This window comes from Jatropha curcas, chromosome 6 (assembly GCF_041381405.1).
Source record: "Jatropha curcas cultivar XTBG-Jc1 chromosome 6, XTBG_Jcur_1.0, whole genome shotgun sequence".
In the NCBI taxonomy this organism is placed as follows: Eukaryota; Viridiplantae; Streptophyta; class Magnoliopsida; order Malpighiales; family Euphorbiaceae; genus Jatropha; species Jatropha curcas.
The window spans coordinates 1,562,533-1,589,841 of NC_143156.1; the positions used below are offsets into that span (position 1 = coordinate 1,562,533).

Below are 27,309 nucleotides of genomic sequence, written 5' to 3' on the forward strand. Positions count from 1 at the left end.
GTTGCTACAATTAGCAAAAGAAATGCCAACTTTAGAGAAGGTTAATTGCAAAATTATCTTTCTTGCTGCCAAAATTTTTTTTACTCTATCTGTCATTTATTATTTACCACATTTAGTAAATCTACTACCATATATAGAGAAGATAAGTTTTTTAACTTATTTTATTTACTTTTGCTATTTCTAGAGCAGCTATGGACCCACATATGAAGGATTGATGGTTTTTGTATACTATGTTATTTTTGCCACATTTGGTAAAGGTACTGTCAATCTGCCATATATAGAGATAGTGTATAGGGTAGTGGCAGTATAGTAATTTTCAACTTTCTTTGCTGTTTTGGAAGAGTGGTTGGAGCCCTCTGAGGACTTTGTAATTGTAACTGATATTTGCCATAAATGGGAATTTTGGTCTCAACTGGGTTTCTTAAATTTCCAATTAATTACCAGATTTAGTCACTTTGGCTTGCTACTTATAATTCTCATTTACTAAAGTTTTTAGTGAATAATGAAAGATATTAAGTTCTAGCAACTCTTCTAATAGTGACATCATGTTAATTAGAGTTCAAAATCTTGAGTCTTTCTATTATGGGTTTGTTCGGTATTATGGATTTGTTCGGTATTATGAATTTGTTCGACAAAATTAACTGTTTCGGTAGTTGTTTGCGTTTATCTGTTTAGCTAATAGTAACTTTCATAGATCGTTTGAATAACTTTCATAGAATGCTTGAGTAACTTTTCATAATACGCTAAAAGCTAAATGTTATAAATGTTAACTTTTTATAAAATGATACATTAACTTCTAAAAGTCATTCAAACGATATGTTACCGAACACTGTAAAAAATAACGTTTAATCAAGACATTGATTGTGGAGCACAACCTATCTCTTTTATTTTGCTCTTTCTTATTTTTATCATTAAAAAAAATTAAGAATAACGGGTTTGGAGAAAGAAAAGTAGAACTGAATACATGCACTACTCAAACAATAGCATCCAAGACATGATTTTTCTATAATGTAAAATGTAAAATTATCTTATTACCTTATGTGAATTACGTGGTCAATACATGACATATCTTTATATAGTTACGGTTCTAAAATGAAATCTAACTCAGATTTAGTAAAATTTAGGACAGAGAGCAGAAGATCTGCTCAATTTATAGCGCTTTCCTACACACTACTCAAGCCTCTGACACCTACTTTAGCAAGACCAACCATTTTGAGGTATTCTTTAAGTATTAAGAAACCAGTATCAATGAAGTAATTACTTCTTGTCCTGCGTTATCTCTTTGCATTAATGAAGTTCTTGTCCTTCTATCTTTGGAAGATTTGAAAATTCAAGGTGATATCCACATTATTTATAAGATAATAAATTGGATAATAGTTTGTGTATAACTATAATTAAACAGTTCAGTGTTTATCTTATGAACTAGAGGTTAAATTTTAAACATCGACAAAAGAAACCAAAGAATTGTTGTCACTAGGGGTGTAATTGAGTTGAGCCAAGCTTGATCTTATTAGATTTAATAGAATTTAGCTTGGCTCGAAACTCAGTGAACTATAAAATTTTAAGTTCAAACTTGACTTGAACCTTGAATTTAATTAAAAAATTTTTAAACTCGAATTTGGCTTGAGACTCTAATAAATTTAAAATAAATATTATATATGTATATGTAAAAGCTTGAACTTTTTTCAAGCCAAACTCAAACAGCTCGCAAGTAGGCTCGGCTCATTTACATCTTTCGGCTGCTACTAAAAAACCATGCCCTGACCATTTAAATGCATCAAATCTTTGAGATTGAAGAACACAAGTTGAAGGTAAAAAGTGGGATAGGAAGGAACCTACAGTCTATTGATGATTTAGTTGGAGCTTAACCCAATCAGGCATGCATTCTATTTACAGGTTAAGATTCTCTTGTTCACCTTTATAAATAGAAACTTAGTTATTATCTAGAAGAGTTAGACAACTGCAAAAGGAAACAAGTCTTGGTGGAAGCTATACTCCTAATAAAAAGCTACTAGGTTGAAAATGATTGCCTTACACCAATTCCAATCTCACATAAATTTTGCTATTGTTCACCAATAAACAAGAGTACCTAAAAGGAGTTCATTAATAATGTCACCAAAAAGAGTTCAATAACAATAATAATAATAAAGCTTGATGCCATTTTTATAGTGTTAATATCTAAAGTTGAAATTTTCTTCTTTTAACAGCCTTAAAAGAGCTACTACTGAAGCTACTTATATAAATAGCAGTGACTCAACCCCAGAGACCTCTTTCTAGGCCTCCAAAACTAGTTATATCACCTTCATAATCCAATTACTGGATCATAGCTATCAAACAAGAGATAAGAGGAAAGCTGCCATAATATAGAATCGGTTAAGAAATGGAAAAGGCAAAGAAATAAGATTAATGCTGGAATTGAGTTCACCAACGAATACTGGAGAGGCAGATAGAATAAGCTGAGCATACATCAACAGTCATCATAATGAATAAAGAGAAACCGGGCGGTTAAGCTCCTCCATTTGAACAAGTTCCACAATAGAATTAAGCATGTTTTAGAATAAAGCAAATTAAAATGTTCAACTTGGAATCTGAAGGCACTTCAGATGATGCACAAAGAGCGATAAACTGAAGTGCTTATTTCACCGACTCATCTAGAACAAGATTCTTTCTTCTTGTTCTTTTTCCTTCATCTCATCTAGATTCTAATCTGACATATCAGGCAAAACAAAAACAATTTTCACAACAAATAGTAAAAGCTTGCCAATGACCAGGCCTTGTGGTACATGCAGTGATATTCATACAAACAGTTATGGTCCATGTTGAAGCTTGAACAAGGTAATCACTACCTTAATGCCTGACTGTAACTAAATCCTAGGAAACATCAGCCGTTAGTGGGCAGTGGGTTATGCTATGAAGATCTGTTGTTTCATCCATCTTTTTACAGACGTATATAAAGTGAGAATCAGGATCTTCTAATATGAAATCTGCCCGAAGTAACCCGTTCTCAGTTATGGGGACAGGTTCCAAAAATGAGCGTGATGATGAACCACCTGCAGGCCTTTCAAATCCTGGTCTGGCTGCAAAACCACAAAAAAGGGATTAGTAAATCGAAAGAAATTTAGCCTCCTTATTTAAAGTTAAATTCTGTTTGCTAAGCTCTAAATTAGCACAAAAATTAGCAATGAGGCAAAGACAGAAACAATGAGGAAAAATTGGATTCAGGGCTCAAACTCCAAACAATTCAAAATGACAGAAAAAAAAATGCATCAATCATGAATCTACTATAACGGACATATAATCATCAATACCAAAACAATATGAAATCCTTGTATTTCTCTTCAAAATGTAAAGCATATTCTCAGTTTTAAGAATGATTTAAGATAATGCAGGCAGAGCAGCAGCAACTGCATGTTCAGTCCCCTGGATACAAAGATAGCTAATTATCACTCAGTTCGCTGTAACCCGTATCTAGTTTAGTAGACTAAAGGAGGAAAACAGGGATAGCAAGGAGTACCACAATGAGTATAGATCATAGCCTGAACACAAACACAATCAGAAATATAAAGTAGGAAAATTTTTTCCATGCACAACCTGCTCACTCCATTTTTCATGGTGCAGATTGGTTTTGAGATGGAAAAGAATTATTCAGTTGTGGGAAATGGATAGCCTAGAGCGCCATTTGAAGTTCTTTAAGGTCTTGTGTAAATTTGATGATGGACCAATTAAAGATCATCATGGCACAACAAACTTTAGTAATTTTATATGCTTTAAAACAACAAGTAAAAATTTATCAAACACAAGGACAAAGAAAACAGTAAATTTTATCACGACTCATTCCATCAAATACATTTATCTTACCCATGATTATGCACTTAAAAATCAATCTGGATAAAAGTAAGAAAGAATCAGTAGCATAATTATTCATACAAGAATCACATTATATCGGTAAAGGCTAAAACTTCCAGGTAAATAGAAAGAATATCTATCTACTGCAAGACTTGGCCACAGAGTGAAAATCTTTTTTAAGTTCAAAAGGACAGGAAACTTACGTATTATGTACAAGACAATTTTCCAATTGTACACAGGCTGGCTCAAATGAAGCATCCTTACTGTAGGATCACCATAGGTTATCTGAAAAGAGTTTGAAAAACACATCATGGTTTAAAAACTTTCAAAAGTCAATGATGAATGGAAAAAGAATAAAGTTTTTTTTTTTCTTTTGGGTATATGGTTACCAACATATGAATTCCTCCAGGTTTAAGAAGCCTGCAAAGCCAAAAGGAGGAAAAAGGGATGGTGAAGACGATTGCAATGAATGTAAATCATAGTATGAGTGCAAACATAATCAGAACTGTAGCTACAAAAGGTTTTTCTTAGCAGAACCTGCTTACTTCCCCCAACATCTGAGCAGCACTAATCGGAGCATCATTCCCGCACTAAAATTACAAGCATAAATAATAATAAAAATACGAATAATTAGAAAAGCCTAAAGCTAGAAGAAGTTATGAGAACATTGGAAAATGTGCCATACCATTAATGAATCAAGAGTTCCTGAGTCAAGGATCAGCAAGAAACAAAGTCAACACAAAAAGGCACCAACTTAAGTCAAGCACATCGTTATAAAATGCATCTAATGGAATAGGGAGGGCCATACCCTTGTCGATGACACTATCAAAAGAATCATCTGGGAAGAAACTCATATCTCTAACATCCATTCGCATGTCTAAAATAGTATAGGAAACTTACAAAGAGATAGATATAACTAAGAAAAAAAATATATGTTTCACAACATTAATTGAAAATTTTCCTTTAATGGGATACATTTGAGCTGGGGGATATGCTCGTATTTTTTTCTCATCATGTCAATAGCCACTGATGAAATGTCAATGTTTGTTATGTCTTCGTACCCATCCTTCACCATATCCTCTGACATGACTACAATGTGGGGGGGAGAAAGCAAAAAAAAAAAAAAAAAAAAAAAAAAAAAAAAAAAAAAAAAAAAAAAAGAAAATTCCCATTAGACAGTCTGCAGAGAATTTTGGGTCAAAATTCCTTTCAGTTATTCAATAGGAAAGTGACAACTTTCATATGGGGGTATCAACAATTTAATTTGCAGGTTGCAAAATTGACAGATCCAAGAGATTTTTTTTTACATCACAAATCTTACCACAATGATCCCTCTGAATATGCCATCATATGCAGAGCTCAAAATTAGGACCATAAAAACTATCTCAGATACTGTTAAATGATTTACCATAATTTAACTACGGTTGAGTTCCATCAACAAGTACAGACCATGGGGCAGTTGCATTAATAAGACAATAAAACAGGTCACACTTAAGTACTAAGGTTACTTATTTCTATATTCAAAAAGCATTGGCGGCCAGACTACTACACATGAAAATGCATGTCAATCAGATTTCTAAGCAAAAAAGTATTTCTTTCTTGCACACAAACAGTCCCAAGTACGCAATACTTTCTGTAATTATTAATTTCCATCCTTACAAGCTCTGAAATAGGCACAAAACTTTTTACATTTACAACTCAATTCCAAGGGCACCCATTTCTATAATGAAAAACATTGAAGGCCATACTAATTCAAAGTGTATGTCAATCATATTTTTAAGCAAAGAGTTCCTTTCCTTCTAGCAGATTAGGCCTACACAGAAACTGAAAATGAAACCCCTAACCAACCCAGAAGGCAAATCGAGCTAATCAGAAGCATATCGCTGACCTAATTCATTCTCCACTAAATTAAACAAACTAGAGTCATACTCAAACGCAGACAAGACGATAACAAGAGCAAAAACAAGCAGAGAGTAACGAGATAGTTACGGGCATTGCCACAGCCAACCATGAGAACGCGAGAGGAAGTCGGGATATAGCGACGAACAAATGGGCGAAGAGAAGAGTAACGCTGGTACCAATCGAAACTACCAGCCTCTTGCACATAGCGCGCATCCCAATACAAAGAATCGCCGTAATTGTAAGTATTGCAGCTAGAGACGTCCCTGTACATCTTGAGTTTCTCTCTGTTTGATCAAGAGTTCTGGTTTACAGACAGTTGGAGACACTGTTATTGTGTGGTTGTCAATGGAATGGTGGTACTGGTGGTGGTGGTGGTTCGGATGGTGGAACTGTCGTTGTTGAGGTGGGGGCGGAGGTTTTGGTTTGGTTGAGAGAGAGAAGAGTGACTTGCACTTGTTTGGGCGTGTGGGTTTATGTGGGTCACTAGCGGTATAAAGTCTTCTTCTCCCTCAAAGAGGAAGCTTGTGGTGAGAGCATTTTTAACCTTTCATCATCACCGGTAAAAAGGAGAAGTCAACTTCAACCGACATGAGCCTATTGACTTTGTATTGTCGCTGTTTAAAGCAACCATTAGATCTCCTTTAATAAAAAAAAACAAAAAATAAATTTAATAATTATATTTATACTTATAAAATCTAAAAATTCAATATTTTTCAAATTAAAATCAAATTAATTACTATAATTCAAGTGTTAAGATTTTTACCTTTTTAGTAACTTATAGGCAGTCATTAAAATATCTATAATTTTATAATAAATTTCCACCGCAATCAACACCTTATTGACATTAAATTTTATTTTTATTTTTTTAATTATATTAAAATTATAAAATTAAATAATATTATTAATCCTATCATATTAAAAAGAGTAAATTTAATGCTGTAAATTTAAATTATAACCAAAAACAATATATTTTTTATTAATAAAATTAAATTTACATTTTTTTGAATACAAAGAAGGACACGGTACCTATAAAAAATCAAAATTTTAAATATAATTTAATTATTTTTCCCGTATCCTTTAAAATTATATAAACTTTAATTTTGTATAATAAGAATTATTTTGCTAGGATATGTAATTGTAAATTTAAATATTCAATGAAAGCCTAATTAATAAAAGTAAATAGTAAGTTTTTAAATTTATATATCCAAATTTCGTAGATTCAAAAATTTGAAAATATATTATATTTTTATATAGATAAAATAAAACCATGCAAAATTATTTATAATATCGAATAAACCGATTTAATTTTTAATTTAATTTTTGAATTTCATGAATTTTTAAGCTTTAATATATTTTTTTTTTTTTTGCACCCTTATTTCTATGCTCAAACAAACGACTCCATCTGCTGAATCCTTCGTATCACAGGTAACTAATGTTTGGCCTATTTAGGAAAAAGTGCAGACGTCTACTGAAGATTGTTCCACGTACAAATTCTAAATGCAGTCTTCCATCCCCACGTGTAACTAATGCCCCACGTGTCAGCATCGTCTACCGAATATATTTAGTTTTAACAAAGTCCAGCACAAAACAAAACCCTCCCTCTCCAGAAAGACAACTAAAAGGATGGAGAAGAAAGAAGAGTATGAGGAGAAAAAGAAGCAGCATGAACCTCCTCTAATGGCGTTAAATCATGTCTCAAGGCTTTGTAGGAATGTAAAAGAGTCTATTGATTTCTACACCAATGTTCTTGGCATGGTTTTGACTGAAAGGCCTCAAGCTTTTGACTTTGATGGTGCTTGGTTGTTCAATTATGGTGTTGGAATTCATCTTGTGCAAGCTAAAGATGGAGATCAATTTCCTGATCCTCACCACAATTTGGATCCCATGGACAACCATATTTCTTTTCAGGTTAGTATGATTTCTTAATTAAAAACATTTAATTAATTTATATGCAATGCTAAACGTTAGAATATTTAACATTTTATAATATGGTTTTCGATAATTCTTAACACACTTTAAAACTAAACGCTAGAATATTTAACATTTTATAATATGGTTTTCGATAATCCTTAACACACTTTAAAAAAGTTTTAAAAGTTGCCGAACAAAGCTTATTTTTTTTGTGAAAGATAAGTATTTTTTAGTTGTTAGCTCAAGATTAAATGCAATTTCTATATTATCATCAATCTCTTGATGTATATACTTACAAATTATTACTTAAATTTTATTAATTTGGGTTTCTTATAATATAGTGCGAAGACATTGAAGCAATGGAGAAAAGATTGAAGGAGTTCAATGTCAAGTACATGAAAAGGACAGTAGATGAACATGGGACAAAAATAGACCAATTATTTTTCAATGACCCAGATGGTTTCATGATTGAGATATGTAATTGTGAGAATCTTAAGCTTGTTCCTGCTGCTTCTCTTGGCAAAATAAAGCTTCCTATGGATAGACATACTCCTCCTGTTGAAGTGCAATCAAATGGGGATGAACCAGAACCAGATGTTCAAGAATCGGAAGCAAAACCGGAAGCAAAACCAGAACCAGACGCTCAAGAATCAGAACTAGAACTGAAACCAAAATCTTAAATTTGGCTTTCCATTTTACAATTATTAGGATTATTAGGCTGCAATTTTATGTTTGTTGTTGTAATAGTAATTAGTAAGTAAGGGTGTGTATAGTAGCAAATAGAATTGTCAATTGTGTGATTATAGGCATTCTGAATCCTCATTATCTTTTTGTAAAAGCTATAGGTGCCCTTTGTTATTTTTAAAACAGGTTCTCTTTTTTTTTTTGGGATGTTGTTTATTGGATGGAATTTTATAAAATATCATATTGTATGATTTTTATATAAAAATATTATGTATACCTTTAAATGGAAGTAATAAATTTGCGTTATTGGGTTTGCTAAGATATTCACTCATGAATATTTTTTTAAAAAAATTTATTAGGAATAAAATTTTAGAAAATATCATATTGTATGATTTTTATTTGATTTTTATATAAAAATATTATGTATACTTTTAAATGGAAGTAATAAAATTTGCGTTATTGGGTTTTCTATGATATTCACTCATGAATATTTTTTTTAAAAAAATTTATTAGGAATAAAACTTTATAGTTTGACAAACATTTATTCTCATAATTTATTGAATTGAAATTAATTATATTGTTATATTGAAGAATAACTCTTATTTAATAAAATGATAATTAAGTAATTTAATTCATAGCAATTTATTAATGTGGAGATTTTTAGTTTTTTTCAATTTTAATTTTTTCATTTATTTCTATTAAATTGAACGCATAAATGTAATCTGAATCTTATTCTATATCATTATCTTATTGCATTTTTTATTTCATTCATATTCGATAAAAATTTTTGAAGTAGCTTTTAGCTTTTGATAAAGTTAAAATAATATCGATGGATAACTTAATTTCGACAACAGCTTTTAGGGTTTGAGATAGAAATGTTATAAAAATTTTTGAAGTAGCTTTTAATTTTTGATAAAATCAAAATTACATCGTTCGGTAACTTAATTTCGACAACAGTTTTTAGGGTTTGGGATAGAAATGTTATAAAAATTTTTGAAGTAGCTTTTAATTTTTGATAAAGTCAAAATTACATCGTTCGGTAACTTAATTTTGACAACAGCTTTTAGGGTTTGGATAGAAATATTAAAATACTCTGTCTTTTAGCTAATTTCTTTTTTATTATTTTAAGTTAAATAACTAATTAAAAACTATTTATATTGAATATTTTTAATTTAAATCACTCTATAAATAAGTATTATTGTCAAACACAGCTTTTATTCATAAAAAATATTTGTTTTTCGATTTTTTTTCTATTTTTTATTCTTTTACTGGAGAAATAAAGGATAAACTATATATTTGTTGGACTTGAACACATATGCACATTTGGGCTTAGCAAACGAACCACGCACAGTTCACATACGCATATCTGGGCTTCTTGAAACGAACTGATTTTCATTACCGATGGGCTTTTCCGTCTTTTGAAAAACTAAAAAATTGATTAACACATGGGATAATCCAATTGGACTCATGACAAGTAACAGAAGTCTTCTATATTTCTTACAAGTACATTTCGGACAAAAATACCCTTACGTTTGCTAAATCCTAACGAACAACACGACGGCAAGAATCGCAATGTAGAGGATAATAACCTATTTCGTCCGGTTCAGAACCGAAGCTCGTAAACTAAAACCAAAAAGCGCAAATATCTCCCACATACAGAAACAGAGCGAGCGAGAGAGACAGAGAGAGGAAGAAACAGAACAGAAGGCGAGTGTACATTTCACTTTCAGGTCCAAATCAATTCAAAAATCCCTCAAAAAATAATTTCCAGATCAAACCCTAATTTCGATTTGGCCTCTCATTTCTCAAATTTTCATTCTTTATAAACCTAGATCCACTTTCTCTCTCTGTCTCTGTTCGTATCTTTGTAATTCTAGATTACAATTGGCGTTGTAGGAAGAAAGAATTCTTTTCATTGTTGGTTTATTTATTATGGCGTGTATAAAGTCGGTGAATAGATCGGCGTCAGTGGCGTTAGCGCCGGATGCACCGTACATGGCAGCCGGGACGATGGCGGGAGCAGTCGATCTGTCTTTTAGCTCGTCGGCTAGTCTTGAGATCTTCAAGCTTGATTTCCAATCGGATGATCGTGATCTTCCTTTGGTCGGCGAGTTTCAGAGCTCTGAGAGATTTAACCGTCTTGCTTGGGGTAGAAATGGATCCGGGTCTGACCAGTACTCCCTTGGGCTCATTGCGGGTGGGCTTGTTGATGGTAGTATCGATATTTGGAATCCTCTGTCTCTGATCCGGTAATTCGAGGATAGACTTTACTCAGGATTTTTTTTTTGAGCTTCTTAATTTAAATGTGTTGCAATTGAACTGCTGTATGAGTTGAATTTGACATTGAAATTGCTAGTAAAGTGGATAATTTTGGGGTATTGGATGGCTGTTTGGGATTACAATGAGATCTGGCTAGTAAATGGCCGAGTTTATATTAAGCTCCACTCGATTATGACGGGGAATTGGAAAACTTGATTGTGACATCGTCTATTTAGTGTTTATGAATTTGAAATCTGTGTTTTGATACCTCGAGCCTCTGAAATTTGGAATTCTTTGATTTAAATTAAGTTTCATTTCCAGCTACTTCGAACTTGATTATTGAGGGTGTGAAATTGAAAATGAGCGTAATTTAGGCTTTATATAGTCTATGAATGCTGATTAGGAATTTCTTTCCCCCATTTTATATAATTGCAGACTGACCGACTTCTAGAGTTTTGAGAAAAAGGAGAGAGTGGTACCTGGGTGATAGATAGCTATGTAAATAAATAACAATTCGATAAATTTGAACTATGGTATGATTCAATTTGGACATGCATTTCCTTTAAATAAATTTGATTTGAGTCTATTTGGTATCTGTCAGAACCTAACTGTTAAATTGAAAAAAATAACATCTGGATTGTTGGTGGAAACGTTATTTAGATTTTTTGCTCAATGGAGAGCAAAGATTAGAGATTTACATGGCCCATGCATAGCCACTGAGATGGCAAATTGGTGCATAATTTACATGATCTCAACTTTCATGTTCTAACTTCATTCCCTTTATTAATATTATTTTTTTTTTGGACTGTACTTGATTGTGTTTGATATTTTAAGTTTTGTGTTAAAATTGATAGCATGTGGTTTGGGAATGAGCAGGATTTTGGATTTCTTGTGGTTTGGGTTGCTACTTGCTAGACAGGTTGTGATTGGGCACTATTAGAAAGCATACTTAGATTGGTAGGGAAATTCAAAGGCTCGCTGCAGGTAGGATGATTGCAGCCTGCTGTAAGCTGGAATTTAATTTGATTAGGTATTTAGAGGAGTTTAAAACTAAAACTTGATAAAAAAAAACCCCTGTATAAGCCTTTCCAATTGGAGTATAGACACCAAATTATTGACAATTTAGGGGAGGCTTATTAATGGGACAGTTGGCCTTCTGATCCTTCTTTGGAATTCAGTAGTCTTCAATATCTAGACTGCAAACCTTAACAACTTTCTCCTGTACACGAATAAGATGCTGTTTTTTTTTTTTTTTTTTTTTTAAAACTAAAATTTCAATTACTTGTGATAGGCACTTAAGCATATGCCTTTTACGGGCACCTCAGCATGTGACTTAGGGGTTTGAGGGATTCTTTATATTTACTCTTTATTTTTTTTGGCTTTGCTTATATCACTGGATCTTTTACTTATGCCACTGTAATTTGCTTTAACTATTTAATGATAATATCGGTGATATTAAAATATGTACAATATTTATTATGAACTCTTAAAATGTGAAAATCAAATTTGATTTGGTGCTGCAACTTCTCCCAATTAAGTCGGGTATCTAGAATAGCTTCATATGTAAGTCTTCTAGGTTCAGGTGACTCTATGAAAAAACTGTAAATGGGGAGTGGTAGATCAGAAGAGTCAAAGGAAGAGGAAGAAGACATTGAGAATCTTAACCGTAATAAGTATTAAGAAAATAAGAGCATGAGCTTTTACTTCATGATTATGGGGGATTACCTATTATTTTTTCGTAAGCAGCTTAGAAGGTAGAACTGGTTTTGCTGTTGTAATCTTCCGGCTGTTTTTTGAACTTTAGTAGTGCTTGCTATTTTCTTTGCATTTTTTGGATCTGTGGCATTGAACTAATCTTGATGATATATTCAAGTCAGGTACAAAATTGATGTTTATGTCTTTGGCTTAAAGGTTTTTTGCTTATATCAATTCACTGAAAAATATAAGGAATTAATACCATCTGCATTATTTAGTTGTCTTATTTCACTAGGGGAGTAAATGATATAACTTTCTCAATTTGCTGAGTGAAGTCCTTAATCCTTATTTTGTGTCTTTGTAATTTTTTCTCAGGTCTGAGACAAGTGAAAGTGCTCTTGTTGGACATCTTTCAAAACACAAAGGACCTGTAAGTTCCTTGCCTTGCAATAAGCTGTATCTGTTAGTGATTGGCTCTATGTTTCCTGCGCTTATGGTGCCTGCTATTTGTTTCTTTACATCAGGTTCGTGGTCTTGCATTTAACAGCTTTACACCTAACTTGCTTGCATCTGGTGCTGATGATGGTGAAATTTGCATCTGGGATTTGGCTGCACCTGCAGAACCTTCTCATTTCCCACCTCTAAAGGTAAATGTAGTTTGAAGCTTTTAAGCAATTAAAAGTTTTATTTTTGAGCACAAATAGTTTTATTTAAATCGAGATATTTCTTGTTTCTTATTCTTACTATTGTAAAAGAAACAATTTATGAGGTACCTTAATTTGTCATAGTTTTTGAAGTTTGATATGGATGAAATGTGGTCTCATTGCAGTCTAAATTGGGAAGGGAGGTAGGAAGGAGAAAACCTTAAGAGTCTCATTGACGCTATTTATGACTCTTGGTTTAGTTTGGATGTGGTTGCTTATTTTATATGATGGCATCTTATTTAGAACTAAAGGCTAACATAATCTAGAAACCTGCTTACCCAAATTGGATGAGAAGCTCTTCTAAATAATTGAACAATATTCAGTTGATACTGAAAACTGTGGCCGATAACCAGACAACTCTACAGCAAGAAGCAATCTAAATTGATAGAATCACAATTAACCCTGCATGTTAATTTGTTGAACTTATCAAAGTTCATGATGTTGTAATATCAGAACATTGGACAAACTCGCCTAAACTTGTTTCACATTCATCTGGCAAATTGTGGATGGAGCCATTGATGGGGCCTATTTGACTTGGCAAATGTTAAAACTACAATTTTATCTTGAGACTTGCATGTCTTGGAGCATGATTACATATAAGCAATCTAAATTGATAGAATCGCAATGCATGTTAATTTGTTGAACTTATCAAAGTTCATGATGTTGTAATATCAGAACATTGGACAAACTCGCCTAAACTTGTTTCGCATTCATCTGGCAAATTGTGGATGGAGCTATTGATGGGGCCTATTTGACTTGGCAAATGTTAAAACTACAATTTTATCTTGTGACTTGCATGTCTTGGAGCATGATTACATATGGGTTCTTGTTGTAAGCTAGTTGTTGGAAGCTCCTGAGAGAAGATCTCTTGGAAAAATGCTATGAATTTTCTTGGAATATCAGTTAACTAGTCTTGGTTCCGTGGAGGTCCCTATTCATTTGGTTGTACCTTTTATTATGTTTGAAAAAATCCTTTTTGTGAATGATTAGCATTTACAGTTGTTGAGGCATTGGTGGTGGTGTTAAAACTTGTGCGGTTGTTGCTTGTTATACATCTTTTGTGCATTGTACTATCATCATGGAAGTGACGATGTCATTGTTTTCCCTCCTCTCTCCTCCATCTCTCCACATTTGGTTCAATTTAGAAGGCTCACTCTTGTTCTTGCACTTTTTGAGTTCTGGTAGTAGATAATTTTTGTTATTTTCATACACTAAATCTGGTGAATCTTTTGCAGGGTAGCGGTTCTGCTGCTCAAGGTGAAATTTCCTATATTTCTTGGAATAGCAAAGTTCAACACATATTGGCATCCACTTCCCTCAATGGAATAACTGGTGAGATAGCAAAGTGAGCTTAGTTATTGTCAATTTCCAATCATTACGTTATTTTAGCTTGGAGCACTGAATGTTTCATGGATCTTGCAGTTGTTTGGGACCTAAAAAAGCAGAAACCAGTGATATCGTAAGTTGCTTTCATTTTATTTTATCAATTGTTTAGCAATCTCTGCATGATACAATCCGATTATATAATTGGTTTATGCTCATGACAATCTAATAAAGTTTCTGTAATTCAACAGTTTTCAAGATTCAGTTAGAAGAAGGTGTTCTGTGTTGCAGTGGCATCCTGATGTTGCCACTCAGCTTATTGTTGCATCTGATGAGGACAGTTCTCCTGCTCTCCGGGTAACGACCTGACATATAATAGTTTTATTTGGAATTATTGTGTGCAAAAGATATTCTAATTCACGAAACTCTTTGCAAGCAGCTTTGGGATATGCGAAACACAATGACACCTTTGCAAGAGTTTGTGGGTCACACTAAGGGTATGTTGCAGTGCGATCCATCATTTATAACTTCTAGATGTTATACATTCTCTTGTATGTTTTAGCAGTTTCAGGTTGGATATAATTTCTTATCGCATGGTTCTACATGTAATGATAAGTAACATGCTAACTAGGTTAATGGGAAATGATATTCCACCATTTCTAGATAATATCTCCATATTTGTTTGGGAACTTAGATTATATGTTTTCGGATGTCTAGCATATCTCATCTGCTTTGGCTCTTATATCATAATTCTTATTGGCAATTTTATTTGAAGTTTAATGCTTTTGTTCTTTGAGAACCATTTATTGTCATAAGAATTTATTGAGTGCTTGTTACTTTCTAGTTTCTTATTCTTTTTGTGTGTTTACCAGGTGTAATTGCAATGTCATGGTGTCCAAATGACAGTTCCTATTTGCTTACCTGTGCTAAAGATAATAGAACTATTTGCTGGAACACTACAACCGGAGAGGTAGGGTATTAATGGATATCTACTTTGCTTTTTGCTAGTTGTAAGATTTTTTTTCTGAAACTTTTATGTATTTTTTGCTTCTCTTTTTAAGTATTTGTTCACCATGGCACTTATTTATTTATGCTTTGTTTTTGAATTTGGCATAGATTGTCCGTGAATTGCCTGCAGGAGCCAACTGGAACTTTGATGTACATTGGTATCCAAAGATTCCTGGAGTTATATCAGCATCTTCTTTTGATGGAAAGATTGGCATTTACAACATTGAGGTATACATTTATTTTATTATCTGTGTTTTAAACTGGCAGCAAGTTCATAACTAGTTGCTACTTTGCATGTGCTAATGGTTGAAATCCGACTACGATTGGCTCAAACTAATATGTTAATAATGGAATGGGTTAGAATACCTTGTAATTAAAGACAGATTTTGGTATCTGAAAGCAAGTTGAACCGGGAATATATTTCCACTTGCAATTCAGTTAATTTTTAATTGAGCCTGGACTATGATGCTAATATGCTTTTCCAATATTATAATAATAACAACACTAAAAACAACTCTTATCATGGATCTTACCATGCAGGGTTGCAGTCACTATGGTGCCATTGAGGGTGATTTTGGAGCAGGTAATGTTTCCTCTGGGGGCATTGTGAATGTACTTATTTTGATGCATACTAACTCATAAGTGTTTTATGAGTGTACCTTTTTTTTATTAGCTTTTGATTCAGATAATATATAATCTGAACTTGGCTATAATGAGTTATTTGCACCAGATGAATCAACCCTTTTTTGGTTTTATAACACCAGCTTCTTGTTCCCCGAGTTGCTTTAATTTTCTTTTTTGAGATTTAACTTGTTGGCATATCTTCTTATATATTCTCTATGAATACAGTCACACTAAGAGCTCCAAAATGGTATAAACGTCCAGCTGGGGTATCTTTTGGCTTTGGTGGAAAACTCGTATCTTTTCACCCTAAGTCATCTACTACAAATGTTTCAGAGGTATGTTTTGTATGTGAGGTTTCTCCTTTTTCTTTGATTAAAAATTTTTTGATTGATTCTATCCTCTGCTCTTTTATCCCAGGTCCTTTTGCATAACTTGGTTACTGAACATAGTTTGGTGCATCGGTCCTCTGAATTTGAAGCTGCCATACAAAATGGAGAGAAGTCTTCGTTAAAAGCAATATGTGAAAAAAAATCTGAGGAGGCTGAGTATGTCTTCTTTCTGAGATTTGGAATATTTTTTTTGCCTTTCAAGAAATAAAATTGTTTTCTTTTTCTTCACTATCTTCTGTTTCAAGCAAATTAAACTATTTCATTACCTGTCTACGGTCAATCATTATAACAGATCAGAGGATGATCGTGAAACTTGGGGCTTCTTAAAGGTTATGTTTGAAGAAGATGGGACAGCAAGGACAAAGATGCTTACCCACCTTGGTTTTAGTGTACCTGTGGAAGAGAAGGAGGCTGTACAGGGTGACATTTCCCAACAAATTGATGCCATTCGGCTTGATGATACAACAGTAGATAAAGTGGGATATGAGAGTGTTAAAGAGCCCACAGTTTTCTCTGCAGATGATGGAGAAGATTTCTTTAACAATCTCCCGAGCCCCAAAGCTGATACACCTAAATTTACTTCTAGAGATAACTTCAGTCCTAGAAATTCTGTTCCTCATGCAGAAGAAATAAAACAGGAACCAGATACACTGGAGGAGAGTTCTGATCCATCATTTGATGATAGTGTTCAGCGGGCTTTGGTTGTGGGGGATTACAAGGGTGCTGTTGCACAGTGCATATCTGCAAACAAAATTGCTGATGCTTTAGTTATTGCTCATGTTGGTGGTACTTCCTTGTGGGAGAGTACTCGTGATCAATACCTTAAGATGAGCCGTTCACCTTACTTGAAGGTAGTTTAATTTTTGACTTTTTTTATTTACTGACCATATGAAAATTTTTAATGGATATTAGCTATTCATGTTTTATGAAAATGCAATTATCTCTATAATTACTTTGGATGACTATCATGAACCTCTTAGAGGGATATGACTTTACAGTTTACCATTTCTTCGTTCAGATTGTTTCTGCAATGGTGAACAATGATCTTATGAGCCTTGTCAACACCCGGCCCCTGAAATACTGGAAAGAAACACTTGCTCTTCTATGTACAGTAAGTTTTTCAACCCTTTTGCTGGTGACAAATACATTATATCCTTCGGCAAAAAAAAAAAAAAAAAAAGGATATATTGGTGACATTCTGTTTAGAATTAACTATTTTTTGTTCCTTGTGGACATTTTATTCTTGCAAGTAGTAATTTCATGCTATTTGAATCATCGCTTGATTTCTTTTGCTCCTATTGATAGTGGATGGATTGTATGTAACTCTAATAAAAAGGGCTTTTTTCCTTTTTTTTTTTTTGGGTTGGGTTGGGGGGGCCCCCGGGGGGGGTGTTGGGAAGGATGGGCAAAAAGAAAGGAGCAGATGTTTTCTCTTTAGAATAAATCTCCAACGTCTTATTTACATTGTAAGTAATTTTTTCATCATAATGGATGAGCAGTTCGCACAGAATGAGGAATGGAGTCTACTGTGTAATTCACTCGCATCAAAACTAATGGTTGCTGGCAATACTTTGGCGGCAACTTTGTGTTATATATGTGCGGGAAACATAGACAAAACTGTTGAAATTTGGTCAAGAAACCTGACAGCTGAGCGTGAAGGGAAATCATATGTTGAACTTCTTCAGGTAAGCTTACAGCAACTAAGATGATATACCATTTTGTCATTTCTGTTGAAGCTTGATGAATGTTCTTCGCTCTGTTAGGATTTGATGGAGAAAACTATTGTCCTTGCTTTGGCAAGTGGGCAGAAACGTTTTAGTGCATCTTTGTGGAAGCTTGTTGAGAAATATGCTGAAATTTTAGCCAGTCAGGGGCTTTTAACGACCGCAATGGAATACTTGAATCTTTTGGGGTCTGATGAATTGTCTCCTGAACTTGTAATATTAAGAGATCGTATTGCCCTCTCCACAGAACCTGGTACGCTGATTTGGAATGCAGTCCTGTTTCATTACTGAACTTAACAATTCTCAATGGTTTGCTCAATGCATACATGCGTTCACTCTCATGCTCTCTCTACCCCACATTTCTTCCATTTCTGCTTATCCTTAGTTCATTATTTTATGAGTGACTATTGTATTAATATCATGTGGTTCAGGGTGTTGCCTTTTTTAATTGTTTTGGTTCTTTATGTGGGGTGAAAATGTTCCTGATACTGACAAAAATTTCACTCATATGATAAATTTCCTATATGCATTTCTGATATTAGTGGTGGGAGCTATGCATTTCTGATATGATATTGCCTTTGAAATGTGTATCGGTTGAATGGTTTGATTTATGTATGATGTAGAGAAAGATGCTAAGACTATGAATTATGGGCAACAGCAAGGTGGGTCAGTATATGGTGCTGAACAATCTAGTTTTGGCGTTACTGATGCTTCTCAACACTATTATCAGGTGTGGTCTCATGCACTTTGCTTCTCACCAATACCTTTCCTTTTTATTTTTTATATCAGGATAGAGTGCTGTTTCCCTGTGAATGAAGTTATTGCTTTAACTAGATGCCTTTGATTGCTTAGGAAACAGCACCGTCACAATTGCATCAAAGTGTTCCTGGAAGCCCATACAGTGAAAATTATCAACAACCTCTTATGCCTTCATATGGAAGAGGATATAGTGCTCCTGCTCCATATCAGCCTGCACCTCAGCCTGCTCCATATCAGCCAACCACACAGCCTGGAATGTTCGTTCCATCTCAGACACCTCAGGTTCCTCAGGTACTTGTCATTGTGTTTATTTTGATGTGAAATATAGCTAATTAGGAAAATATTATTATCTTAGAGAAACAAATCCAAACTTAGTTCCTAAGCTGGTTTTGATGTTGAGCCCTCTGGATCAGAGCATGGTTTGAACTATCTGTATGTTTGATTAGTTTCTCAGAATCTTTTAAGTGGATTCATTATTTTATTCTAGTTGGTAATAACACTGTTGTTGAGTTGCTGTTTATTTTTAATAATGTGGATTCCATGACTAACTATGGTTCACCTTTTAGGCAAATTTTGCTCCACCTCATGCCCCCACACAACAAGCTGTGAGGACTTTTGTTCCGTCAAATGTTCCTATTTTGAGAAATGCTGAGCAGTACCAGCAACCCACATTGGGTTCTCAGTTATATCCGGTATGTACTGACATGATGGATTTCACGTTAAGTGACACATGCATGTTTTGCGATTGATGTGCTTTTGTGTCTTTGTTTCAGGGGAGTGCTAATCCCGCCTATCAACCTGTGCAGCCTCCAGCTGGTTCAGGTCCTGTTGCATCTCAAGTGGGTCCAATTTCTGGCAATAAAATACCACAGGTTGTGGCTCCCACTTCAACACCTATGGGATTTAGGCCTGTAACAAATTCAGGGGTTGCTCAAAGGCCTGGGATCAGTTCAATGCAACCTCCCAGTCCTACTCAATCAGCAAATGTACAACCGGCTGTGGCACCTGCTGCTCCACCACCCACAGTACAGACAGTTGATACTTCAAATGTGCCTGGTATTTTCATGGAATTTTTGGCTGCTTCTAGTTTTATGGAAAGATTTACTTGTGATACACAGCTTTTTTCTGATAAGTATTTGAAGTGCAAGTCTGTTTGCTGATACTGTCATTAGTGGCATTCAGACTCCATTGGATGTCTGATGGTAGCTTCTAGGAGTTCATTCCATTATGGATACTATAGGTTTGACATAATTGGTGCAACTGTTGACACAATTGAACAAACAAAAACATTATGGTTATATTTTTAAATTGTTTGGGAAGCACTTGGATAAAGGAAAAGAAAGTGCTTTGATGCCTATAAGAATTCGTCAATGAGTTTGTTAATGACTGGTGTAGCATTCACTTCAATGTTGATCTATGCCACAATATTTTGGGACCCAGAACTTGTTTGTTAGTTATGATTCTAAAATACCTGTATTTCCTGATATGTTCAACTTGTTTTTGCATAATCTGCTGCAGCTCATCATAGACCTGTCGTTTCAACATTGACAAGACTATTTAACGAGACATCAGAAGCTTTGGGAGGTTCACGGGCGAATCCTGCTAGGAAGCGTGAAATAGAAGACAATTCAAGGAAAATTGGTGCCTTGTTTGCAAAGCTCAACAGTGGAGATATATCAAAAAATGCTTCTGATAAGCTTGTGCAGCTGTGCCAGGCATTAGATAAAAATGATTTCAGTACGGCCCTGCAAATTCAGGTATGCTTTTTAAAATTCAGCAAGTCAGTTAAATTGACATATTTATTAGCCCCTGTACCTGAATTAAGTCATTTTTTTGAACCTGTTCTAGGTACTTCTTACGACGAGCGAGTGGGATGAGTGTAATTTCTGGCTTGCAACTCTCAAGAGAATGATAAAGACAAGGCAGGGTGCAGGTGTGAGATCAAGTTAAACACAAAGATGATCCAATTATACTGCGATCTCCACTTTGCATTTTCCATTTCACAGGTGTGGTAATGCTGTCTACTTGGCCGCTGATTGTTTCTTTCATTGTACACAAGATCATCTTTTTCTGGACTGCAACTAAAGGGTTTTGGATCAGTCTGCAGGCTGTTAGTCCTGCAAAAATCTCAACAAAAGTAATTCTCGATCTTCAGGCAGTTAGCGAGGATAGATTTCAGGACATCCAATTAAACTTGTTGCTGATTGTTTGTTCTCTTTTATATTTGTAGTGTTCAGAAATTATAGTTTTGTTTCTATACAGATTCATTTTTGGTGCGAAGTTCAATAGCATTATGAGATCTGCTGCTGTCATGTCACCTCTGTTGTGTTGTGCATGGCAATCAGTTTGTATTGCCCATGTGATTTTTGTCATTAATATCAACATTTATAAAGTTTTAATAACAAGATTTTAAGTATTATATTTATACCTTCCGTCGAGTGCCCCGTCGTCATTCCCATGTAAGCATAAAGTTTCTTATTTGTCTGTACAAGGATGTATTGAACATCCGGTGAATCGAGAAGGACTAAGGTTCAAGCAACAGCCTTGAGAGGGAGAAGCACAGAAAAAAGAACTGTGGGATCATAATTGGTGAGACAAATAAAGCTAATTCTTATTTATTATACGATAATTTATTTACTTTCACAGGAAATTATAAATGTATGGCATGCATTGACTCGAACAGTAAGAGAAAGGATCCAATCCATCCAACAAAACCAATAGTATATGGACAAAAGAACAGGCCACTAAGTTCAAATGTCATCATTATTAAAAAAAAAAAAGGTTTTTATCTTTCCATATTAACTTTTTTTAACTGATAGAGATAAATAAATATTTTGCCTCAGTATATGAAAAGGAGAGGCACATGTGATATGAAGAGATGTGAACAGGAATTGGTATGTGGAAGCATTGGTATGTGGACAGGAATATAAGTCTTCATGCATACTGCTAACAGCTAAAGACACCATACATGTTTGTTTGTTCCAGTTATTTGAGTCTCAGTTTAGATATCTGAAATTCAAATTGTCTTGCCAAAGAGAGTTTTTGTCTTAATTGATAAAATCTTATGCTAAATGGAGTTGGTGTTTGTGTAGTCCTTTTCTTGGGCAGGGACTATTGCTATTGTTTGAAAAATGTGTTTACTTGTCTCTATGGTAAAGAAAAATATAGATTAAATAACTATTAGCAATGTAAAATCACTCCACATAAAGGGTGTTTTGATTTTTTGCAAATGCAAACTTTCTTTTCTTCTTCTTCTTTTCCTTTCCTTTTTCTTTTTTTGTCCATTTGCATTTAAGTTTATTGAAAATGTAAGAAAAGGAAATGGATTTTTAGTATAAGCTATTGGATTAATATATAGTTTAATGATTAAATATTTGTTTTGTTTTGTATGAATCATAGTTCAAGTCCTGTCTTGTCTATTCTTGCTTCATTGTAATAATTAATTTTCTTTTATCAAGATTAGATGAGAGGTTTGAGTTCTCCTTTAAGTACATGAAATAGGATTCCTATATCATACTATTGCATTACTTTTAACTTTTATTTTATATAAAAAAAAAAGGATTTTCAGTCATTCAATTTCAATTCAATGATATTAGAATTGGCTTTTAGTGTTAAGAAAATTAAGTTTGAACTTCAATAGAAATCCTAATTAAATAATAATAATAATAAAAGCAAGCCAATGCTATAAAATTAATAACTTTATTTTATTTAATTTAGATAGTGTTCGGCAATAATTTTTTTTAATTAACTTTTAATATTCGATAATATAAGGTTTGAACTAAGTTTTAGAGATTAATGTAATATTTTATAAGAAGTAACTTATGTAATGTTTAATGTTTTATGAAAAACTATCTAACTAGCTAACAATTAAACGCTATCAAAACAACCAGTACAACCGCCAAAACAATTAATTTTGCCGAAAAAACTCTTGATTTTTTAAAATTCTTTTGGTTTAATTTAGTTCAATTTTACAAATCATCAATGTAGGATAAAAAAACTTCAATATTTAAATCAAACCAAACCAAATATCTATGGGTACATGAGCTACCTAACATATAAGAAAGTAATATTTCCATATGATTTTGGCTTCAATTGGTCTAGAAAATGTGACATTTAAATAGAAAGACAAGAATTGAGTGATATTCTTAATTAGCCATACATTTCTATATCTCTTTATTTCTAGTTCTTTTGACCAAGAATTGTTGAACCCATCATCACATCCATGGAGGCATTCATGGCACCAGACAATAAAGAGAAAATAGGTAACTTCCTTTTAACTAAAAGTGAAAACAAGTCACCAGCTATCCCAAAGAATGTCATATCCCATTTTAACCTTTTGGTTTGCCCACAAAGGGAATGCTGTTGGCCTCCAAGAAGGATTATAGATTTTTAAATCTTAGTTAGGTGCATTTATGATTTATTTTAAATCAGAAAAAGATAGTCCCTACTTGACCAAATGAATCATAAAAAAAGATTTAACTAATAATACAATTATATCAAGAAATCATGTTTGAGTAATGCACAATTCTTATATGCCCAGTTGGCCAAGAAAGACAACTGGTTAATCATCCATCAAAGCAGATCAAGATTTAAGAGCATAAATGGAGAGATTTTAGTATTGCTGCAGAATTTTTCAAGAAAAACCAGACACAATGTAGAAAGCTTCTACTGTTTTATTACGGACTAATGCATAAATTTGAATTTAAAGTTTATGCGATTTACTTTGTGGCACCTTCAAATTTGCGGAGACCTATTATAATCTTACAGTTTCACATTTCAATAATAACTATTCCCTAAATAACTTTATAAGAGTTCAATTATGCCCCTGCACTTTAACATTTTATTTTGACATGTGAAAGTATATAGTCATAATAGATTCCCACAGACTTGAGGTCATAAGACAAATAGTGCAAACTTCACGGGCAAATTTATGGATTCCGCAGTTTTATTATTAGTTTTTCTAATGGGGCCATCATACTTGATAAAAAAAAAAAAAAAAAAAGAAACATACACCACTTGATTATGATGAGACTATGGATAAAAATAGCATCTTTGTGCAAGCAGTATCTTTTCTTAGAAGAGATAGTCACAACATTGACAACCTGCAAAGAAATTGCTGTTGCTGATACAGCTTATAATTCTCTGGAATTTCTTCCAAAATATTTCAAAAAAGCAAACAGTCAATTACTATCCTCATTTCACAGCAATTTGACAGAGAGAATCAAACTGGCTCCTTGACAAAGTGAGCTTTGTTCACACTTGTTGTGGTCCTAAGAATAACCTTACTGTTGACAAATATTCTTCATGTCTTAAATTCAAAATTACTGTCTGATTACAGTAATTACAGTAGTGTCAATTAATCAGAATACGTGAAGAACAAATTATAATTATTATGAAATTGAAGAATGTGAACCAGTTTAATGCATTTATTCAACAGCAATTCTGTATCATACATCAGCTTTGCATACTAAAGATATAGCAAATGAAAAAGAGAAAAACAACCTATAAAGGTAAATCAACAAAACTCAACAACATTAACATTTGAATGAGCATTGTAAATTAATTGGAAATCCACAAATAACTGAGCAGGTAATGAATCTACATCAGTGAAATTCATTCACAAGCAAGAGATGCTTACAAGCCTGAGCTTCGCTCTGCTATCGAGTTGCTTCAATTGTATCTTTACAATGTACTACATCTCATGAAATCCTGCGGTACTTAAACTTGAACGAGTAATTGTGTCATTCTGTTTTGAGAACAGTTCTGAATCACCCCCAGCAGATTGGTTCCTTCTCATTCTAAGGAGACCTTTCTCATTACCAGGAATCTTGGATTGAGCTCCTCCTTTGATACCATATCTTGCACTACCAAATCTGTAACTAGAAACTCGCTTTGCCAACTTCAAACTTGATTCAACTGCATCAGCCTCACCCAAAAATCCTGACTCTCCTTCTGTACCCGCCATAAGTTCCATCAAATTGCTCCGAAACCCCAAGCCTGAATATACTCTCCGAGAATCCTTGACTGATTGTGCACCAAGTTTACTATCTATTCCATCCAAATTCTCTTCTGCAACACCTTCTGGTCTCAAACCAAACTGAGTGTTTCTCAATTCAACCGGTCTTCCCATTGTCTCCACCATCATACATGGATTATTAAATCCATTCCATGAATGAAGAGGAACTAATTTACTCAATGCAGTCAACCAATCAACAACCTCCTTCATTGCTGGCCTCCTCTCCCTACAAGACCTCACACATTTAGCAGCAACCAAAGCCAATTGCCTCCTAATCATATGATCTTTAAGAGGAGCAATTCTTGGATCATATATTGCACCAAGCTTTCCCTTCTTTATAAGTGGAATTGCCCAATCCACAATAGAGGGTGGTGAATGCCCCACATCAATAGCCTTTCTTCCACTAATAATCTCCAACAACAAAATCCCAAAACTAAAGACATCAGTTTTAGTACTCAAATTATCTGGAGTAACATAACATGGATCAAGATAACCAATAGTACCGGCAGGTGGGGTTGATTTAAGTCTATAATCATCATCAATACCACATCTCAATGCCAATCCAAAATCGCCCAATCTTGCATTAAAATTCCTATCAATCAAAACATTTGCAGACTTTATATCTCTATGAATTATTGGCGGGTTTTGTGAGTGTAATATGTCAATAGCCTTAGCAATTTGTAAAGCTAATCGAATTCTTCTTCCCCAATTGGGTGTTCTTGAATTTGAATGAAGAATATCATAAAGAGTACCATTGCACATAAATTCAACAACAAGCAATCTATCTTTACTATCATTTGCAAAGCCTAATAAGTTTACCAATCTTGGGCTGTGAATCTTTGACAAGATCTCGATCTCATTATCCACTTCGTGCCCAATTTCAAGACCTTTTGACGGTTTCTTGATAGCAACGTGGCGTCCACGGATAACAGCCTTGTAGACACAACCATGGCTACCTTTACCCAACAATTTCTGGTCAGAGAAACCATTGGTAGCTGCTTCAAGATCACTGTAGTGAAATTGCTGGATCTTGATGGGTTTTTCCTGTTTATTTTGAGTGGTTTTACAAGAATTAACTTGAGAAACTGGAGTGGAGATAGCAATGGCTGATTCTGCTTTACAAGAAAGGTATCCCATGAAGGTGTTTATGATATTGGTTCTTGATTCTTTAATAAAAATGAATAGATGAATCAAGAAAATTCAAGATTTTGATGCATGAAAGAAAAAAGAAGAGAGGAGGGTTGGAAGAAGAAGATGGGTTTATGAAGGTAAGTCATTAACTCGTTGGGGTTGACATGAAATGGCACTGTGGTCGTCTGTGGCAGATGATGAGATGGAGGATATTGAAAAATTGTTGGGTAGTGCATAGGGAGCCCACCATATTGGAATCCCAATGCCTTATTCATGCCATAAAATATGGCACCTCTCACCTTTCAACTCTACCAATTTACAAATTACAAATACTCCAATACTATATTTTTCACCTCTTAAGACATTTTAAATATATGTAGAAGGATTATAAAATTGCTAGATGAAATTTACTATATCAAGGGTGATAGCTTTCACTTTTAATTTAAAATTTATAGAATTTTGTTTCCTTTTATTTTAAATTGAAAAGATATCCAATAATATGTTAAGCTATGCTTTTGTTAGCATATGCTTGGAAGTTTACTCTTTAAAGCTATGACTGACCACTTTCTCTATGATTATTAATTTGTTTGGATTTCATGTATAGTAATATATTGTCTTCTTCAAGTAATTATAACTCTTAAGATGCAACACTTTTGTTGTTCATGAATTTCTTACCACTCTTAAATTTTAGTACTCCTTAAAGATGTTTGAAGACTTGAAATTTTCATTTTATTAATATATGGTAAACATTATGTATAAATTGAATTTTAGATTTCAACATTTCATTTCATCATCCTCCTACGTCAATTTTGGATCTAGTTCATTGTAATTCTGTTAATTTCTCATTAGAGTTCTGTTCGTTTTTTCAGTATAAAAAAAAAAGTTTTACCCGAATACACTTTGATTGAAGTGTGGATACCACGTCATTCAAACAAAAATGAAATATTACGAAATAGAATAATTATCACTTGTTATATAGCATATTATCTCTGTTAAAAAAAGCAAGAGAAAACCCTAATTTCAAAATTTCTCTCTACTAATTTTTAAATCACTTTGTCAAAAAAAAGTTGCTTCTCAAGAAATCCAACCCCATAGCACAATTGAAGAAATGTAAGCTGAAGAGAGAGACTGGAAATATTTTGGCAGGCTTCTATGTTTAGCATAAGGTTGGCTGTCCCTTTCTCAACAAAAACTAAAAGAAGGGCAAAGGAGGCCCAAATGAAAACCAATCACACCAACCATTCTCTTCCCCACCCACATATAAGATATGACTTCATTTTGAATTTGGACCCCCTAACTCAAAGGGCACCAACCCAAACCCACTGAAACCACCC

General features: G+C 33.7%; 4 protein-coding genes across 4 annotated transcripts; 2 read left to right on the forward strand and 2 right to left on the reverse strand.

Moving 5' to 3' along the window:
• Positions 1 to 2,483: 2,483 nt before the first annotated feature.
• On the reverse strand, positions 2,484 to 6,250 carry LOC105628768 (S-adenosyl-L-methionine-dependent methyltransferases superfamily protein). The gene is made up of 8 exons (XM_012210245.4): positions 5,836 to 6,250; positions 4,822 to 4,935; positions 4,655 to 4,723; positions 4,532 to 4,551; positions 4,384 to 4,436; positions 4,236 to 4,266; positions 4,050 to 4,131; positions 2,484 to 3,077 (listed from the first exon to the last, which is right to left on the reverse strand). The coding sequence occupies exons 1-8, from the start codon at positions 6,017 to 6,019 to the stop codon at positions 2,872 to 2,874; spliced, it is 759 nt and encodes a 252-aa protein (XP_012065635.1). The 5' UTR covers positions 6,020 to 6,250; the 3' UTR covers positions 2,484 to 2,871.
• Positions 6,251 to 7,348: 1,098 nt separating this feature from the next.
• On the forward strand, positions 7,349 to 8,545 carry GLYI8 (Lactoylglutathione lyase / glyoxalase I family protein). Its single transcript, XM_012210327.4, has 2 exons — positions 7,349 to 7,656; positions 8,001 to 8,545. Exons 1-2 carry the CDS (start codon positions 7,372 to 7,374, stop codon positions 8,337 to 8,339), a joined length of 624 nt encoding a protein of 207 aa, XP_012065717.1. The 5' UTR covers positions 7,349 to 7,371; the 3' UTR covers positions 8,340 to 8,545.
• Positions 8,546 to 9,945: 1,400 nt separating this feature from the next.
• On the forward strand, positions 9,946 to 21,253 carry LOC105628769 (transducin family protein / WD-40 repeat family protein). The gene is made up of 22 exons (XM_012210246.4): positions 9,946 to 10,592; positions 12,673 to 12,727; positions 12,822 to 12,944; positions 14,237 to 14,333; positions 14,424 to 14,460; positions 14,576 to 14,681; positions 14,764 to 14,821; positions 15,197 to 15,294; positions 15,441 to 15,560; positions 15,873 to 15,915; positions 16,182 to 16,291; positions 16,374 to 16,501; positions 16,638 to 17,196; positions 17,364 to 17,456; positions 17,845 to 18,030; positions 18,109 to 18,322; positions 18,693 to 18,799; positions 18,922 to 19,119; positions 19,395 to 19,520; positions 19,602 to 19,884; positions 20,347 to 20,585; positions 20,677 to 21,253. The coding sequence occupies exons 1-22, from the start codon at positions 10,276 to 10,278 to the stop codon at positions 20,776 to 20,778; spliced, it is 3,399 nt and encodes a 1,132-aa protein (XP_012065636.2). The 5' UTR covers positions 9,946 to 10,275; the 3' UTR covers positions 20,779 to 21,253.
• Positions 21,254 to 24,226: 2,973 nt separating this feature from the next.
• LOC105628770 (Protein kinase superfamily protein) lies at positions 24,227 to 26,236 on the reverse strand. Its single transcript, XM_089722181.1, has one exon. The coding sequence runs from the start codon at positions 25,979 to 25,981 to the stop codon at positions 24,521 to 24,523; it is 1,461 nt and encodes a 486-aa protein (XP_089578307.1). The 5' UTR covers positions 25,982 to 26,236; the 3' UTR covers positions 24,227 to 24,520.
• Positions 26,237 to 27,309: the final 1,073 nt, after the last annotated feature.

Bases quoted from the DNA above. Each gene is read 5' to 3' on its own strand.
- LOC105628768 (XM_012210245.4), bottom strand. From the start codon at position 6,019: ATGTACAGGGACGTCTCTAGCTGCAATACTTACAATTACGGCGATTCT. The intron at 4,724-4,821 runs GTATCCCATTAA...ATACTATTTTAG, and splicing joins GCATATCCCCCAGCTCAAAT to ACATGCGAATGGATGTTAGA. The intron at 4,267-4,383 runs GTTCTGCTAAGA...TTGGCTTTGCAG, and splicing joins ATGTTGGGGGAAGTAAGCAG to GCTTCTTAAACCTGGAGGAA.
- GLYI8 (XM_012210327.4), top strand. From the start codon at position 7,372: ATGGAGAAGAAAGAAGAGTATGAGGAGAAAAAGAAGCAGCATGAACCT. The intron at 7,657-8,000 runs GTTAGTATGATT...CTTATAATATAG, and splicing joins ACAACCATATTTCTTTTCAG to TGCGAAGACATTGAAGCAAT.
- LOC105628769 (XM_012210246.4), top strand. From the start codon at position 10,276: ATGGCGTGTATAAAGTCGGTGAATAGATCGGCGTCAGTGGCGTTAGCG. The intron at 16,502-16,637 runs GTATGTCTTCTT...TCATTATAACAG, and splicing joins AAAAAATCTGAGGAGGCTGA to ATCAGAGGATGATCGTGAAA. The intron at 18,031-18,108 runs GTAAGCTTACAG...TCGCTCTGTTAG, and splicing joins CATATGTTGAACTTCTTCAG to GATTTGATGGAGAAAACTAT.
- LOC105628770 (XM_089722181.1), bottom strand. From the start codon at position 25,981: ATGGGATACCTTTCTTGTAAAGCAGAATCAGCCATTGCTATCTCCACT.